Consider the following 12,753-nt stretch of genomic DNA (forward strand, 5'->3'; position numbering starts at 1 on the left):
GTGGCTATGATCTTAGATGTGCACTAACCTACGGGGCCAGGCTTCTGAGTGCTTTCTGACTGAGGGATGCAGCTTATCCTTTCTATCCTGAGCTGCTCATCCTCTGCCCAGCCCAGCAGCAGAGCTGGTGCACAGTCTGCCCTTCACCTGGAGCCGGGACCTCCATGAAGGGAAAGCCTGAGCCACGCCCACCCTCTCCTTGTTGAGGACAGACCTGATAAGTGTCCGGCAGCCTGCACTCAGATACTTCTCTGGGGCTGAAGCATTGTTTTCTCCTTTGTGCTGACCCAGCCAGCAGGGCTTAGAGGATTCTCCTGGGCCCATTCATTCTGCTCCTATGAGTCCTGCCAGGTGTCCAAGCACTCTGGACGCCTATGCCCCACCCCTTCCGGGAGGACAGCATAAGCAGCTCTCCCACTGCCAAAGCCTCTGGAATCTGGCCTTTTCCCCTTGTCCCCCTTAGGCCAGTTGGATGGCTATAAGGTACCAGCCAGGCTCCTATGCATTAGACGGGGGTCAATGGTGTCAGCAGTCCCAGCTTCTGCACTCCTCACATCTCCCTGAGACTGGCTCCTCACTTACAGAATGAGGGCCTGCCTTCTCTGCCTGCCCTGGAAGGAACTGCACAGAGACTATGCAGATTAAGTGCTGTGACTTGATACTGTTTCTCTGGCCAGCCCCAGAGTTGAGTGGCCAGGAGGTCCTGAAACTACCTGGTAGCAGGTGGGAAGTGAAGAGTCCTGCCAGTTGGGGAGCCCCTCCTGATGACTGGGTGATTCATTCATTTATCACAAAGCTGCACTGAGTGCTTAATTTGGGCCAGGGAATGTACAGATCATGCCGGCCACGGGGATGGAAGGGGCGTGGACTTGACTCCCAAGGCACACACAGTCTGGAAGAGAAGAAAGAGGAGGAGGCAGCAGCTACAATAGGAAGGACTGGATGCTGAGGTGGCACTAAGTAGGGTCCGTGCAGCCAGAGGACAGCCCTGCCACCCTGAGGTATGGCCAGTGAGATCTCCTGGGGAGAGGATGGCCACACTGCCCCCAGATGGGCATTGGGGGAGGTCTGGCTGCTGTGAGTTGAATGTGAGGAACTCTGAAGCCATAGCACGCTGTGAACCGCAGGGGGCCACAGGCTGCTCCCACTGGCCTTTGACCTTTAGGCTTGTAGCTGGGGCCACCTAGACCTAGAGAGGCTGGCTCTCAATCTGGCCCCTCACAGCCTCAAGGGAAACCCAGGGAAACCCAGGCTCTGCAGCCCCCGCCTTTCACCTTACTCACCCCACATCCCTCTCCAGCTCTAGCTCTGGCCCCATGGCTTGGTGCAGGGGATCCCTCTCCTCCTAGCTGCTCAGTGAGAACATGGACCCACTCCCTCAGAACTGTGGTCCTGAGCCTTCCCACCTCTTCTCAAGGACTAGGTGGATATAAGAAGAGGGGAGAGCTGGGCGCAGTGGCGCATGCTTGTAACCCCAGTGGCTCGGGAGGCTGGGGCAGGAGAACCAAGAGTTCAAAGCCAGCTTCAGCGACTTAGCAAGGCACTTAACAACTCACCGAGACCCTGTCTCTAAATAAAATATAAAAAAGGGCTGGGGATGTGGCTCAGTAGTTAAGCATCCTTGGGCTCAATCCCTAGTATTTAAAAAAAAAAAAAAAAAGAAGAAGAAGAAGAGGAGGAGAGATAGTAGCATGGAAGGGAAACAGGAGAGAAACCAAAAATATACCTGTCCCACTATTCTGTCTTCCCTGATCCTTGAAATCTGGGTCTCTCACCCCCTCTTCTCCATGTTCCAGACAACACTCCATGCTTTATGCAGGCCTTTCTAAAATGCTCTACAGCAAAAATTCTTCCCTGCTTATCTCAGCTGGGAGAGGAAGTCACCCAAAAGTGCAATAGGGGACCTCAAGTACCCCTGTCGTCCCGCTCGATGTGCCATGCCTGTAAAGATGGCGTCCAGTCATCAGCCTCATGGTTATAGGCTGGGTCAGAATTCAGGCTGCAGGAAGAAGAAATCTTATTCACAGAAATAGGAAATTCACCTAGGCCAAGACTCACAAACTTAAATCCTGAGGAAGCCCAGGTCCCTAGAGAACCAGGCAGGGACTATGACAAACTGGAGAACAAAAGCCCCATTGGGAGCAGAGAGAAGGCAAGTCCTCAGCCCGCCAACTGATGCCATTTAAGAAATTGGGCCCAATGTCCAGATAGAAGCTCAACATGCAGATTTGTATGTAGTAACTAAGCAAAATTTCAAATGAATGATGTACTGTCCAAACAAAATACATCTCTGAGCTGGACTCTGCCCGTGGGCATCTGCACTGTCTCCCTGGTCCAGACAGCAGCTGGGGATGTGGCTCAGTAGTTAAGGACTTGATTCCCAAGGCACACACAGTCTGCAGGGGGAGAAAGAGGAAGAGGCAGCAGCTACAATAGGGAGGACTGGATGCTGAGGTGGCACTAAGTAGGGTCCGTGCAGCCAGAGGACAGCCCTGCCGCCAGGACTGTGAGCTTGGCAGGATGGGCAGCCACTGACATAAGGGACATGCAGTCTGTTTTAAATGGGGGGATGAGGGAGGTGAAGGTACATTATTATTATTTCTAATCATTGCTTTCTCATGTCCCTCCTTCTCATCTCTCTCCCTCCCAGAAATGGAGGAGAAAAGGATCTTTCATCCAGCATTCAGTCAGCGGCCTCTGCCTGGAGACGAAGCCTGCCCAGCTGGTGACCAGCAAGTGCCAGGCTGACGCCCAGGCCCAGCAGTGGCAGCTGCTGCCACATACATGACTGTAGCCCCAGGGCCTCTTGTACCTTTTGCATGAGACTTTGGGACCGGAAGGGGGTTGGGGTGGGAGTGTCAAGCGGGCCGTTTCCATCTCCTCACATCTCTGCCGGAGTCATCAGCAAACACCCTGCCACGACACACATTACTCCAAAGCTCGCTCCAGGGAGGGCGCACAGGGGCACACCCAGTGTCCTTTATGCCTCCCTGGCCTTGCCCTGGGAGAGGAGACGGTCAGGGTGCCAGACTGTTGCTGGCTTGGGACTTGGCAAGTGTCCCTGGCCTTTTGTCTTCTCCCTTGGCCCTACATGGGGCTCAAACAGTGGTGTGTGGAAGATCCCCCTGTTGCCTGGGGGTGCAAAGGACAGAGGCCCTCAGAGAGACCCAGTGGGGGACATGGGGCCTGCTAGTGGGGACAGCCTGAGAGGAGAAAGTGGGCAGCCTGTAGAGAGGCTTAAGGCTGGGAAAAGAGGGACAGAGAGGAGAGAGGCCACCTGTAGGGGCAGGTAGAGAACTGGAAGGAGCTGAGAAGTTAGGGGCCCTGAGAAATGCCAGACCCAGGGGTTGGGTGTGGGAGGCTTGGGATCCTGGGAGCAAAGGGCGGAGACTTTGCAGGAGACCATGGATGGAGGAGCAGCAAAGCAACAGAAGACCAACGTCTCTTTCCCAGGTGCCGTCCTGCCCCACCTTCACCAGTCCCTAGGCCTGAGCCGCACACGTGCCTCCAGCCTTAATGCTGATCTAGCAGGAGGCTGCAGAGAGATCTTTAAGGGCAGACTTTGGGTGCAGCTTATTAAACAGACTCCACTTCTGTTTGGCCACGTGTCAGGCTGAGACCTCTCTCTTGGGCCATCATGACCAGCTGGAGCCCTGTCCCCCGCCTGGGCCCAGTGGGGAAACGGGCAGATGTCATGCACCCTTGAGCAACCCCACCCTCGTTTGTGGTTTTGAACCCTGCTTTCTCAAGGTCTTTGTCTCTGTAAATACTGCATCATGGGTCAGGGTGGCCGATAAGAATGTGACTTCCTTTTGGAGTATGAACACCCCCTGAGTCACAAGGGGCTAGTCACCTGGCTAAACTGCACTCTCAGTTCCTTCTACTTATAGGAGGGATTCCCTTGAAAGGTCAGCCATTGCACTTGGCCAGGAGACTGGCTGTGGAGAATTCCCAGTTCCCCCATGGCCTTGTCTTGGGATTCTTCCTGCTGTTCCCTCAAGCACCTGACCCCAACCACTGGCTTGGGCAGTATGATCTGTTGGTACCAGGACCCCTGGGGTCTCCTTCCCAAAGCAAACAGCCTGGGGCACATGCTCCTACCTCAGGAGCACCCAGTCTTTCATAGAAAAGAGCCACACTCTAGAGAGTTCATGCATTCCAGAAGGTCTAGGAATTTCCAGAAATTGTCCCTCAAATGGTGTGTGTTTGTGCGTGCGTGTGTGTGTGTGTGTGTGTGTGTGTGTGTGTGTGTGCGCGCATCTTCCTGGGGAGAGTGACCCAGGAAAAGAGGATTTCCCTGGCTTCTTAAAGAGGTCCCTGATCTCAAAGGGTCTAGGCCTCTTCTCTGGATTGGAGCTATTTGACCTGCAGCTCCCCTCTCCCAACCTTCCTCCCTGCTGCACCCAAACTGCCATCACCCTGTTCCCTCCACGTGGCCCTTGGGGTTGGATGCCAAGTGTTCATGGTCCCCAGCACCCACTCTGGAGGGTTCTCCAGCAGTGTCCTCTTGCCTCCTGGCTCTCGCCAGCACTCTCAGCAGGTATAAGTGCACCCCTGGACTCACAGTGTGGGGGTCCTTTGCCTCAGTGGCCACACTTCTCCCATTCTCTGATGTGGAGTTTCATCCACCGCCATTTGTGAGCCTGGCTTCAGATCCCCTGTTCATCCAGGAAGCTCCTGCTGCGGGCTAGAATAGAATCCAGGAAGCTCCTGCTGCAGGCCGGGCTAGAATAGAACCTAGAGCCTAGGCCATGTTCAGGCGTGGCCCTTGGGGACTGGGAGCATGAGCTCTTGAATGTAAGGACTGCTGCTCAGAGGGCCTTTCAGAGGGTCTCGCCCTCGTTTCCATGGTCAGCCAGGCTCTGGACTCCTCAGCTGTCCTGGGTGGGGACTTGGCCCACTCTGTTTTTGCTTTTTCTCTTCTTGACCAAAGCATGTGCCACTAGCTGTCCTTGAGGACATTGTCTTTATGAAACACACACCTGGAATAAAACCACTTCTTACATGTTCACCTGCACGTGTGCCTTCCTCTCTGACGCAGTGCCCCCTTCCCCTGCTCAGGGAAAGTTGGGGCCCGAGTGAAACCAAACATGCTCCAGTCTAACCCTCTCCTGCAGCTAAGCCAGCCTCTCTCAGGAGAGCCAACAGGTGCCCTGCTCCTGGGGCAGGCCTGGGACCCGATCCCAGGGACCGGCTCAGTTCAGGCTTCACTGTGGGACACTATGGGACTTGGAAATGGAAAGCCAAGGGCTTCTCCAAATGTAAGTGGCCCTACCACCACGCTCACTTTAACAGACCTTCTCTGCTTTCTTAGGAGCCAGCTATGGCCCCTCTGAGCTGCCCTTCCCCTCCTCTACCACACAAGAAGTCACTCAGGCAGGACATTATTCCTGGTAAAAAAAATGGCACAATGATTCTAGAAAGAGTCATGCCAGCCTAGGCTTGCTTGATCAGGTAGCAGATGTTCTGCATAACGTTTCCATGGAAACCAATTGGAAACCCCCACCATGTCTGATCAGAAGCTGAGTCGACCTAGGTAAAAATAAACGCTGCTTCAGTGCACACGTGAACTGCTGTGGGCAGGCCAGGCGCCACTAACTCCCCTGGACCTGGCCATTTCCTCCCCTGCCCCTATTTACCTCAGGACCGCTGACCCATAGATCCCAGAACTTCTGACCCATGGACCCGAGGGGCCTGGAGCAAAGCTCCAGCTGGCCGCAGTGTGCAACTTGGCTACAGCATCCAGTTTGGTCTGGACTTAGGAGACGTGTCACAGCAGAAGCTCCTGGCTGCGATCTCCATTCATCCTTCCTTCTATTTGTCCCGCTGGTTGCCCAGCACCCTCTCGGGTCACCTCCTGGCCAGGGTGGGTCAGCTCTCCACTCTCCATCCATTGTGGCTCCCAGCCTTGAGGGGCTCTGGTGCTGGCTTCTCCTGAGTCAGTCTGCCTCTCCAGAGACCCACTTTTCCCTCCCACCTCTTTTTCTTCCTGGAAACGGAGGCTGTCAACCTTTAGCCAGCCTCTAGAGGAATCCATGAAAGCCCTCCAGCTGGCCATTAACAACAACTGGTTAAGAGTCTTCCCCAGAACAGGAGGCTGGGGCGGCAGGAGGGATGTCTGTCCCAGGCCCAAACTCCAGCTTGTCCAGTAGGGAGCAGCTCCTGGGTTCTGGGCCTTTGGGTCTTGGCTTTGGTTTGGTTTTGTTTTTGCAGTTCGGGGATGGAACCCAGGGCCTCACATATACTGGGCAAGTGCTCCTCCATTGAGCTGCACTCTTGGCCCCTGGACTTAGGTTGTCACAAAGACTCTTCCCCCAGCCTCTCAGTAGGGCTTTCCCTGTTTGCAGTTGGTAGAAATAACCCAGCCAACATCCCTGTCCTCCAGGGGGTCTGGCACCCCAAGGCTTGAGAGGGAGGTCTTTTGCTGCACTGGATGGGGTGTGGTCCTCTCCCACTCAGGAATGGGAAAGGAAAGCTGGAAAGACTGAAGTTCATAATGTCCACATGCTCGTTCTGAGAATGTTCTCAGTGTGTCTGGTATTCGTCCCCTGTGCTGGTCTGAGTCAGTGTTCCACCAGAAGAAGGGAGGGGACCCAGGCAGTGTCTCTTGTGGTACGAGGTCCTCACTGCCAGGCACGTAGCAGAAAACTAGAGATGAGCAGAGGAAGGGCCTGCTTTCTCCTGGCCAGGCTGCCTGAGCAGCAGAGGTTGACGGAGGCTCCAGAGCCATCGGGAGGACAGCCCTCGCCTGCTCTTTTAACTTGGGAAGTGGGGGGAAGAGTGGACTAGGGGTGTGGACTCTACAGACCCTATCATCTGGGTCCATCCCTGCTCTGCAACTCAGTAGCTGTGTGATCTGGAATAATTTGATCTCTCATCCTTGATTTCCTGACCTGTAAAATGGGGCTACTCCTAGCACTAGAGGATTTTTGTGAAGACTGATTTATTTAATGACTGGGAAGCACCTGACCCCATCTAAATGCTTACTAAATGCATGCTATTACTATTATTAACAAGCCTGCTAAATGCCTGCTACATACCAGGCCGTTGCCGGGGTGATGACACATATATAACCGGAGAGAAATGGGCCCAGCCCTCAAGAGCTGATTTCGAGCAGGGAAGTGGACAAACACTCATTTAGAACCTAGAAATTAGGCAACTGTAATCCCACATGGTAAAAGCAACAAGATAAGGCAGGATCTAGGGGACCCCTAGAAGGGGCCTGGGGGTCCCTCAGAAGATGATGCTTCCAGGACAGCTTGCAATGACATCCCAGGAGACTTGCCTTGGGCTGGGTAAGGTCAGATGAAGTCAACTGGTCACCCTCGCCAGGCTGACAGTTGAGCAGGCAGCTTGCTGGGTGTCCTGAGCTTTGCACCCTGTACACGAAGCACTGTGGTGATGTAGACCAGTCTGTAAACAGAAAAACTCTGGAAGGAAGTTATAGAAGCCAAACAGACATGCTGCTTGAGCTACTGACCATTTTTCCAGGGCCAGTTTTCTTCCTGTGGAGAGCAGTGGGTGAGCCCAGAAGTCCTGGGAAATGCAGTGATCCTTGTCTGGAGAAAATGAATACAAACGATCAGGAAGGGCCTGGGAAAGACTTGTTTTCTCCTTGCTCTTAGATTGTCTCTGATCCCCCTTAAGCCACCTGCAAACCAAGGCTGTCTTGTGACAACAGGTCTTTCCAATAAATCTCTTGCAGGTTACTGTGGAGGCAACCTGCTCAGAGTCCTCTGAGGGGCTAGTGAGCAGGTGTGTTCCTGGGCTCGACCCAGCCCTGCTGCTCTGTATTCCTGTAATTGGAACAAGTGGCCCAGGTGATGCGTATGCACATTTAGGTCTTCAACCTTCTGCACCTGGACTGGACAGAGTCGGGCTGGGTGGGTGGGACTCTGGAGGGAGCCTGCTGCAGAGAAGCCACGAGGGGAAGGAAGGCCGCCCCTGTAGTCGCTGTGCTTCCCCAGGTGCTGGAAGAGCGCAGGGACCAGGGCCAGAAGTCAAAGGCTCAAGCCAAGCAGTGGGGAGAAGTCCCCACTTCTAGGGAATCCTCAGCAGATGGGAAACCAGCGCTGGCAGCATGTGTGAGTTCTGGGCCCAGAACCAGGAAGGAAGAAGCTCTGGAGGTGGGTGCTAAGGGGACACCCCAAAAGAGCCTTGGTCTGGCCTCTCCCTCTCCTGGCTGTGAGGGTCGGGGCAGCTCCCAGCCGGCAGGAGGCGAGCTGCTCTCCATGTGTGGGTGGACGTCTCCCAAAGCTGCAGGGTATGGGTTTCACTGCTCACTAGGGCAGGGGCTGCCCTTGCCCCAGGCTGACTCTGCTTTCCAGAGCCTTGGTCTCCAGGGAAGGGGACTAGCGGAGAGTTGTTCAGGTTAATCAGATCACAGTAAGCGGTGGGGACAGTAGAGTGGCACTGGGGCTTTCTCCTGGGTGTGCTGGGTGGCCTAGGCCCTGGGGCTGTCAGGTAGGAGCTTGGGCTGACCTGCATCCTGATGGGTGTGGGGAAGGTGGGTAGGCCCTGGGAAGCAGAGTGGGCCCTGCAGGGATGCCCCACCCAGGCCACACAGACTCCCCCACCTGTAGAGGCACATCATAGACACGGTCAAGGTCGTCCTGCATCTGAGACTCGGCTCCCTCCCTCTTCCTCACTCAGCCAAATCACCTGCAGCCTGTTTTCTGCTTCTGTTTCTTTGTGTTGTCCCTCTGCCTTGTTATCTCCGTGGGTCAAATGTTGCCCATTTTTCCAAACGCTGCTTCTGTAAAGAAACGTCCCCTGCCTTAAAAGAATCTCCCCAGCTTGTTTCTTGAGTGTTCTGATTATCCCTCTCCGGCCTCCGTCACCCCCTTCCTGGTGCACTCCTGGCTTCGCTTCTCCGTCAGTCTCGGCTCCTTGCTGCCAGGAACCAGGCCTGCTCCAACTTTGTACCTCCCCAGTGCCACATAAGTGAATGTAAAGATAAAGCCTTCAAGCTGCATTCATTTTGGTTCTGGATGTATAGCTCAGTGGTTAGGGTGCTTGCCTGGCACGCATGAGGCCCTGGGTTCTAGTCCCAGCACAGCAACAAAACAAAAAAACAACGTTGCCTAGAGAAAGCCCTCCATGTATATTTGTTCCATTTTTTCCCCTCTTACTTCTCTTAGTTTGGTGTTTTCACAGTGTCCCCCCTTCCTTCTTAGTGGTGGTCTCCGAGTCCTCAATAATAATGTGCTGGTGATGCTGGGGGCTGTGAAGATGCCTAGTCCTGCTGCACGCTCCTGAGGGAGGCTCAGACACACACACCTCACAGAGGAGGGAGTAGGGGGCTCAGTCGGGAGAAAGAAATTTGCCCAAGGATAAACAGCTCAGATGCAACTCCTCACCCGTCACCCCATAGAAGTGTGCCAATAGTTCTCAATGTGGTTCTGTGGACCAGCCTCTTGAGCATCACCCGAGAACCAACTAGAAATGCAAACTCAGGCCTCACACAGACCTACTGACTCGGAAGCTCTGCGGCCAGGGCCCAGTGTCCGTGTTTTGCAAGCACCCAAGGGATTCTGATGCATGCTCAGGTTTGAGAGCCACTCACTGGTTTGGTCACTATGATGGGCTCTGGTGCCCTGAGTGAGTGCCATGAGTCGACGCCGGTACAGGAGCCATGTCCTGCTGCCTTGCTAAGTAGGCTGCCTGCTGCAGAGCTCTGGGCAGCAATGGGTCCCTTGGGGCAGAGGGCGGGTGGACATAAGGCTGGGCCGAGGGCTGCTGCTGAGCCAGCTGCCACATGCCAACCTTGCTTTGTGTGATTTATGAGTCTCTTTCCTAACATCAGCTACGTATGGCTGAGTTCATTCTAGAAGTTTCTGCCCCAGAAGATCCATTAATCAAGGAATCAGTGCTGTACCACCCAACCTGCAGGACAGGTGTACATTTGCCATAAGTTACAGGCAAAGTCCTTCTGTGGATCCTTCATCCAGTGACCTGATTCATAGCCAGCTCTTATTAACCAGTCACTGAGACACATTTTAACTTTAATCCTTACTGCAACTCTATCTGATAGGTGTTTTCAATATCATCCCCCTTGACAAACTAGGAATTTGAAGCCCAGAGAGGTTAATGGACTTGTTCAAGATCACACAGCTATTAGGAGATAGAGCCAGGATTTAAAATTGTAAAGTCTACCCAGGGATCACACTTTCCTACACTTTGTTGCCTTTGATATCTTGGTTCTGAGTTTGAGGCCTCCTGAGTTCCTACCAACTCTGAAACTTTTGTTCTGTTATATCCACGTGCAACTGAGAACACCGGGGCCCCCAGGACCTCTCAGTCTCACTGCAAAGCCCCTTGGCATACCCACTACACCCTAATCTCTTGCCCAGCTGATTCTCAGAAGCCCGGAAGGTAGGGTGAGCCAGTGCTGGCTGTACCACTGTCAGGAAGAAAGAGGCCCAGAGTCTCAGGGCAGGAAATCAGGACACAGGGGACAGCAGGCCCAAGGTCACCATGTTCCAAGACACGGGGGCAGAGGCGATGGCTGCTGGTATATCAGGCGTTGTGCCTCTTCTCTGGGGCTCAGGACGTTGGGACCACGGAACAGCCTGACCCTGGGGGCTGTTTGTCCGTATGGCCTGCATCCTGGCCAGAGCTGTTTTTTTCCAAAGAGCCTTTGGGGATTGAGGTTTTCTGTTCTCAGAACCTGTTTGTTCAGATTTGTGGTTTTGTCTGTCAATGGAGGCCCAAGAAGTTCCCAGAGAGGGGACTTTGACTCAGGACAAGTGGAGTTCTTGGCTTGTGTGACAGTACCTACCAGTCAGAGACAAAAGGTTCATTTAGGAAAGCAGAGACACATTCAAGGGTGCACACAGGCCATCTGGGGCGGGGGGAGACAGCAGCCCCCGGGTGTGGGTGTTGATATTTATAGTGGCATGGTTACTAGTGGCTGGGCTAGAGGAGGAATCGGGTGGAGTTACACAATTTCGTGCCAGTTTCCCTGAGCCTGCGCATTGTCCTCATGTTACTGTTTTGCAGTCAAGGGCGTGGGCCCAGGGTGCAGGCTGGGGACCTGAGCTGGGTTCTCACTAAAGCTTGTTTTTTTTTTTTTTTTTTTTTTTTTTTTTTTTATTAAAGGTAAAGCATGGGCTGGGGATGTGGCTCAAGCGGTAGCGCGCTCGCCTGGTGTGCTTGCGGCCCGGGTTCTATCCTCAGCACCACATACAAAGATGTTGTGTCTGCCGAGAACTAAAAAATAAATATTAAAAATTCTCTCTCTCTCTCTCCTCTCTCACTCTCTCTTTAAAAAAAAAAGGCAATGAATTCTTTTTTTTTCTTTAACCTTTATTTTATTTATTTACTTTTATGTGGTGCTAAGGATGGAAACCAGTCCCTCACACGTGCTAGGCAAGCGCTCCACCACTAAGCCACAACCTCAACCCCTTGTTTTGCTTTTTAAAAGTTCACTGATGCTTCCTGCATTCCAAAAGTTTGTGAGTACTTCTGAGATACAGTCTTTCTTCTTCTGTATCCCCAATTCCTATCTCACATCCAAGGTAGGGGCTGGAGGGTGCTTTGTGGAACCCCAGAGTGTGCTCAGCTTGTTAACTTTGCAGACAGAGAAATACTGGCAGTCATGGAGCCTAGATATGGACAAGTGATGTAATTCTTGTGCCAGGTGCTTCTTTGAGCATCTTCATCCCCATTCCTAGCCAATGGGTGAGGACTTTCTTGGGGAGTCCCTAATTGCCTGTACTCCCATTGGATTGAAAACTGCGCGAAGACAGAGACATTATCTAAGCACCTAGTACTGTGCCTGGCACACACCAAAGAGCTTAGTGCATTTTTTTAAAAAAAAATTTTATTCTAATTTGTTATATATGACAGCAGAATGCATTACAATTCATATTACACATATAGAGCACATTTTTTCATATCTCTGGTTGTATACAAAGTATATTCACACCAATTTGTGTCTTCATACATGTACTTTGGATAATGATGTTCATCTCATTCCACCATCCTTGCTAACCCCCTGCCCCCTCCCTTTCCCTCTCACCCCTCTTCCCTATCTAGAATTCATCTATTCTTCCCATGCTCCTCCTCCCTACCCACTATGAATCAGGCTCCTTATATCAGAAAAAACATTTGGCATTTGTTTTTTTGGGATTGGCTAACTTCACTTAGCATTATCTTCTCCAACTCCATCCATTTACCTGCAAATGCCATGATTTTATTCTCTTTTATTGCTGAGTATTATTCTATTGTTTATATACGCCACATTTTTTTTTTATCCATTCATCCACTAAAGGGCATCTAGGTTGGCTCCATAGTTTAGCTATTGTGAATTGTGCTGCTATAAACATTGATGTGACTGTGTCCCTGTAGTTTGCTGTTTTTAAGTCTTTTGGGTATAGACCAAGGAGCAGGATAGCTGGGTCAAATGGAGGTTCCATTCCCAGCTCTCCAGGAATCTCCATACTGCTTTCCATATTGGCTGCACCAATTTGCAGTCCCACCAGAAGTGGATGAGTGTGCCTTTTTCCCCACATCCTCGCCAACACTTATTGTTGTTTGTAATCTTAATAGCTGCCATTCTGAGAGGAGCGAGATGAAATCTTAGAGTAGTTTTCAACACCCATAAATCAAAGGCATTTCTGTATATCAGTGACAAATACTCTGAAAGGGAAAGGAGAAAGACTACCCCATTTACAATAGCCTCAAAACAAACAAACAAACAAACTTGGGAATCAACAGAAGAGGTGGAAGACCTATACGAAGAAAACTACA

General features: G+C 52.3%; 1 protein-coding gene across 4 annotated transcripts in view; it reads left to right on the forward strand.

Annotated features, from left to right (window-relative positions):
- Positions 1-12,753, forward strand: part of Galnt16 (polypeptide N-acetylgalactosaminyltransferase 16) — a 113,603-nt gene that overhangs the window by 80,683 nt on the left and 20,167 nt on the right. For 2 of the 4 annotated variants that reach the window (XM_013357525.4, XM_040276356.2), the window contains exon 16: positions 2,651-5,011. The exons of 1 other annotated variant lie outside the window; for it this stretch is intronic. In XM_013357525.4, the coding sequence (XP_013212979.2) occupies positions 2,651-2,788 (138 nt within the window). In that variant the 3' untranslated portion in view covers positions 2,789-5,011. Of the gene's footprint in view, positions 1-823; positions 2,606-2,650; positions 5,012-12,753 lie in introns of those variants that run through there. One more of the 4 variants, XM_040276357.2, reaches the window with a different exon arrangement.

This window comes from Ictidomys tridecemlineatus, chromosome 5 (assembly GCF_052094955.1).
Source record: "Ictidomys tridecemlineatus isolate mIctTri1 chromosome 5, mIctTri1.hap1, whole genome shotgun sequence".
Classification (NCBI taxonomy): Eukaryota; Metazoa; Chordata; class Mammalia; order Rodentia; family Sciuridae; genus Ictidomys; species Ictidomys tridecemlineatus.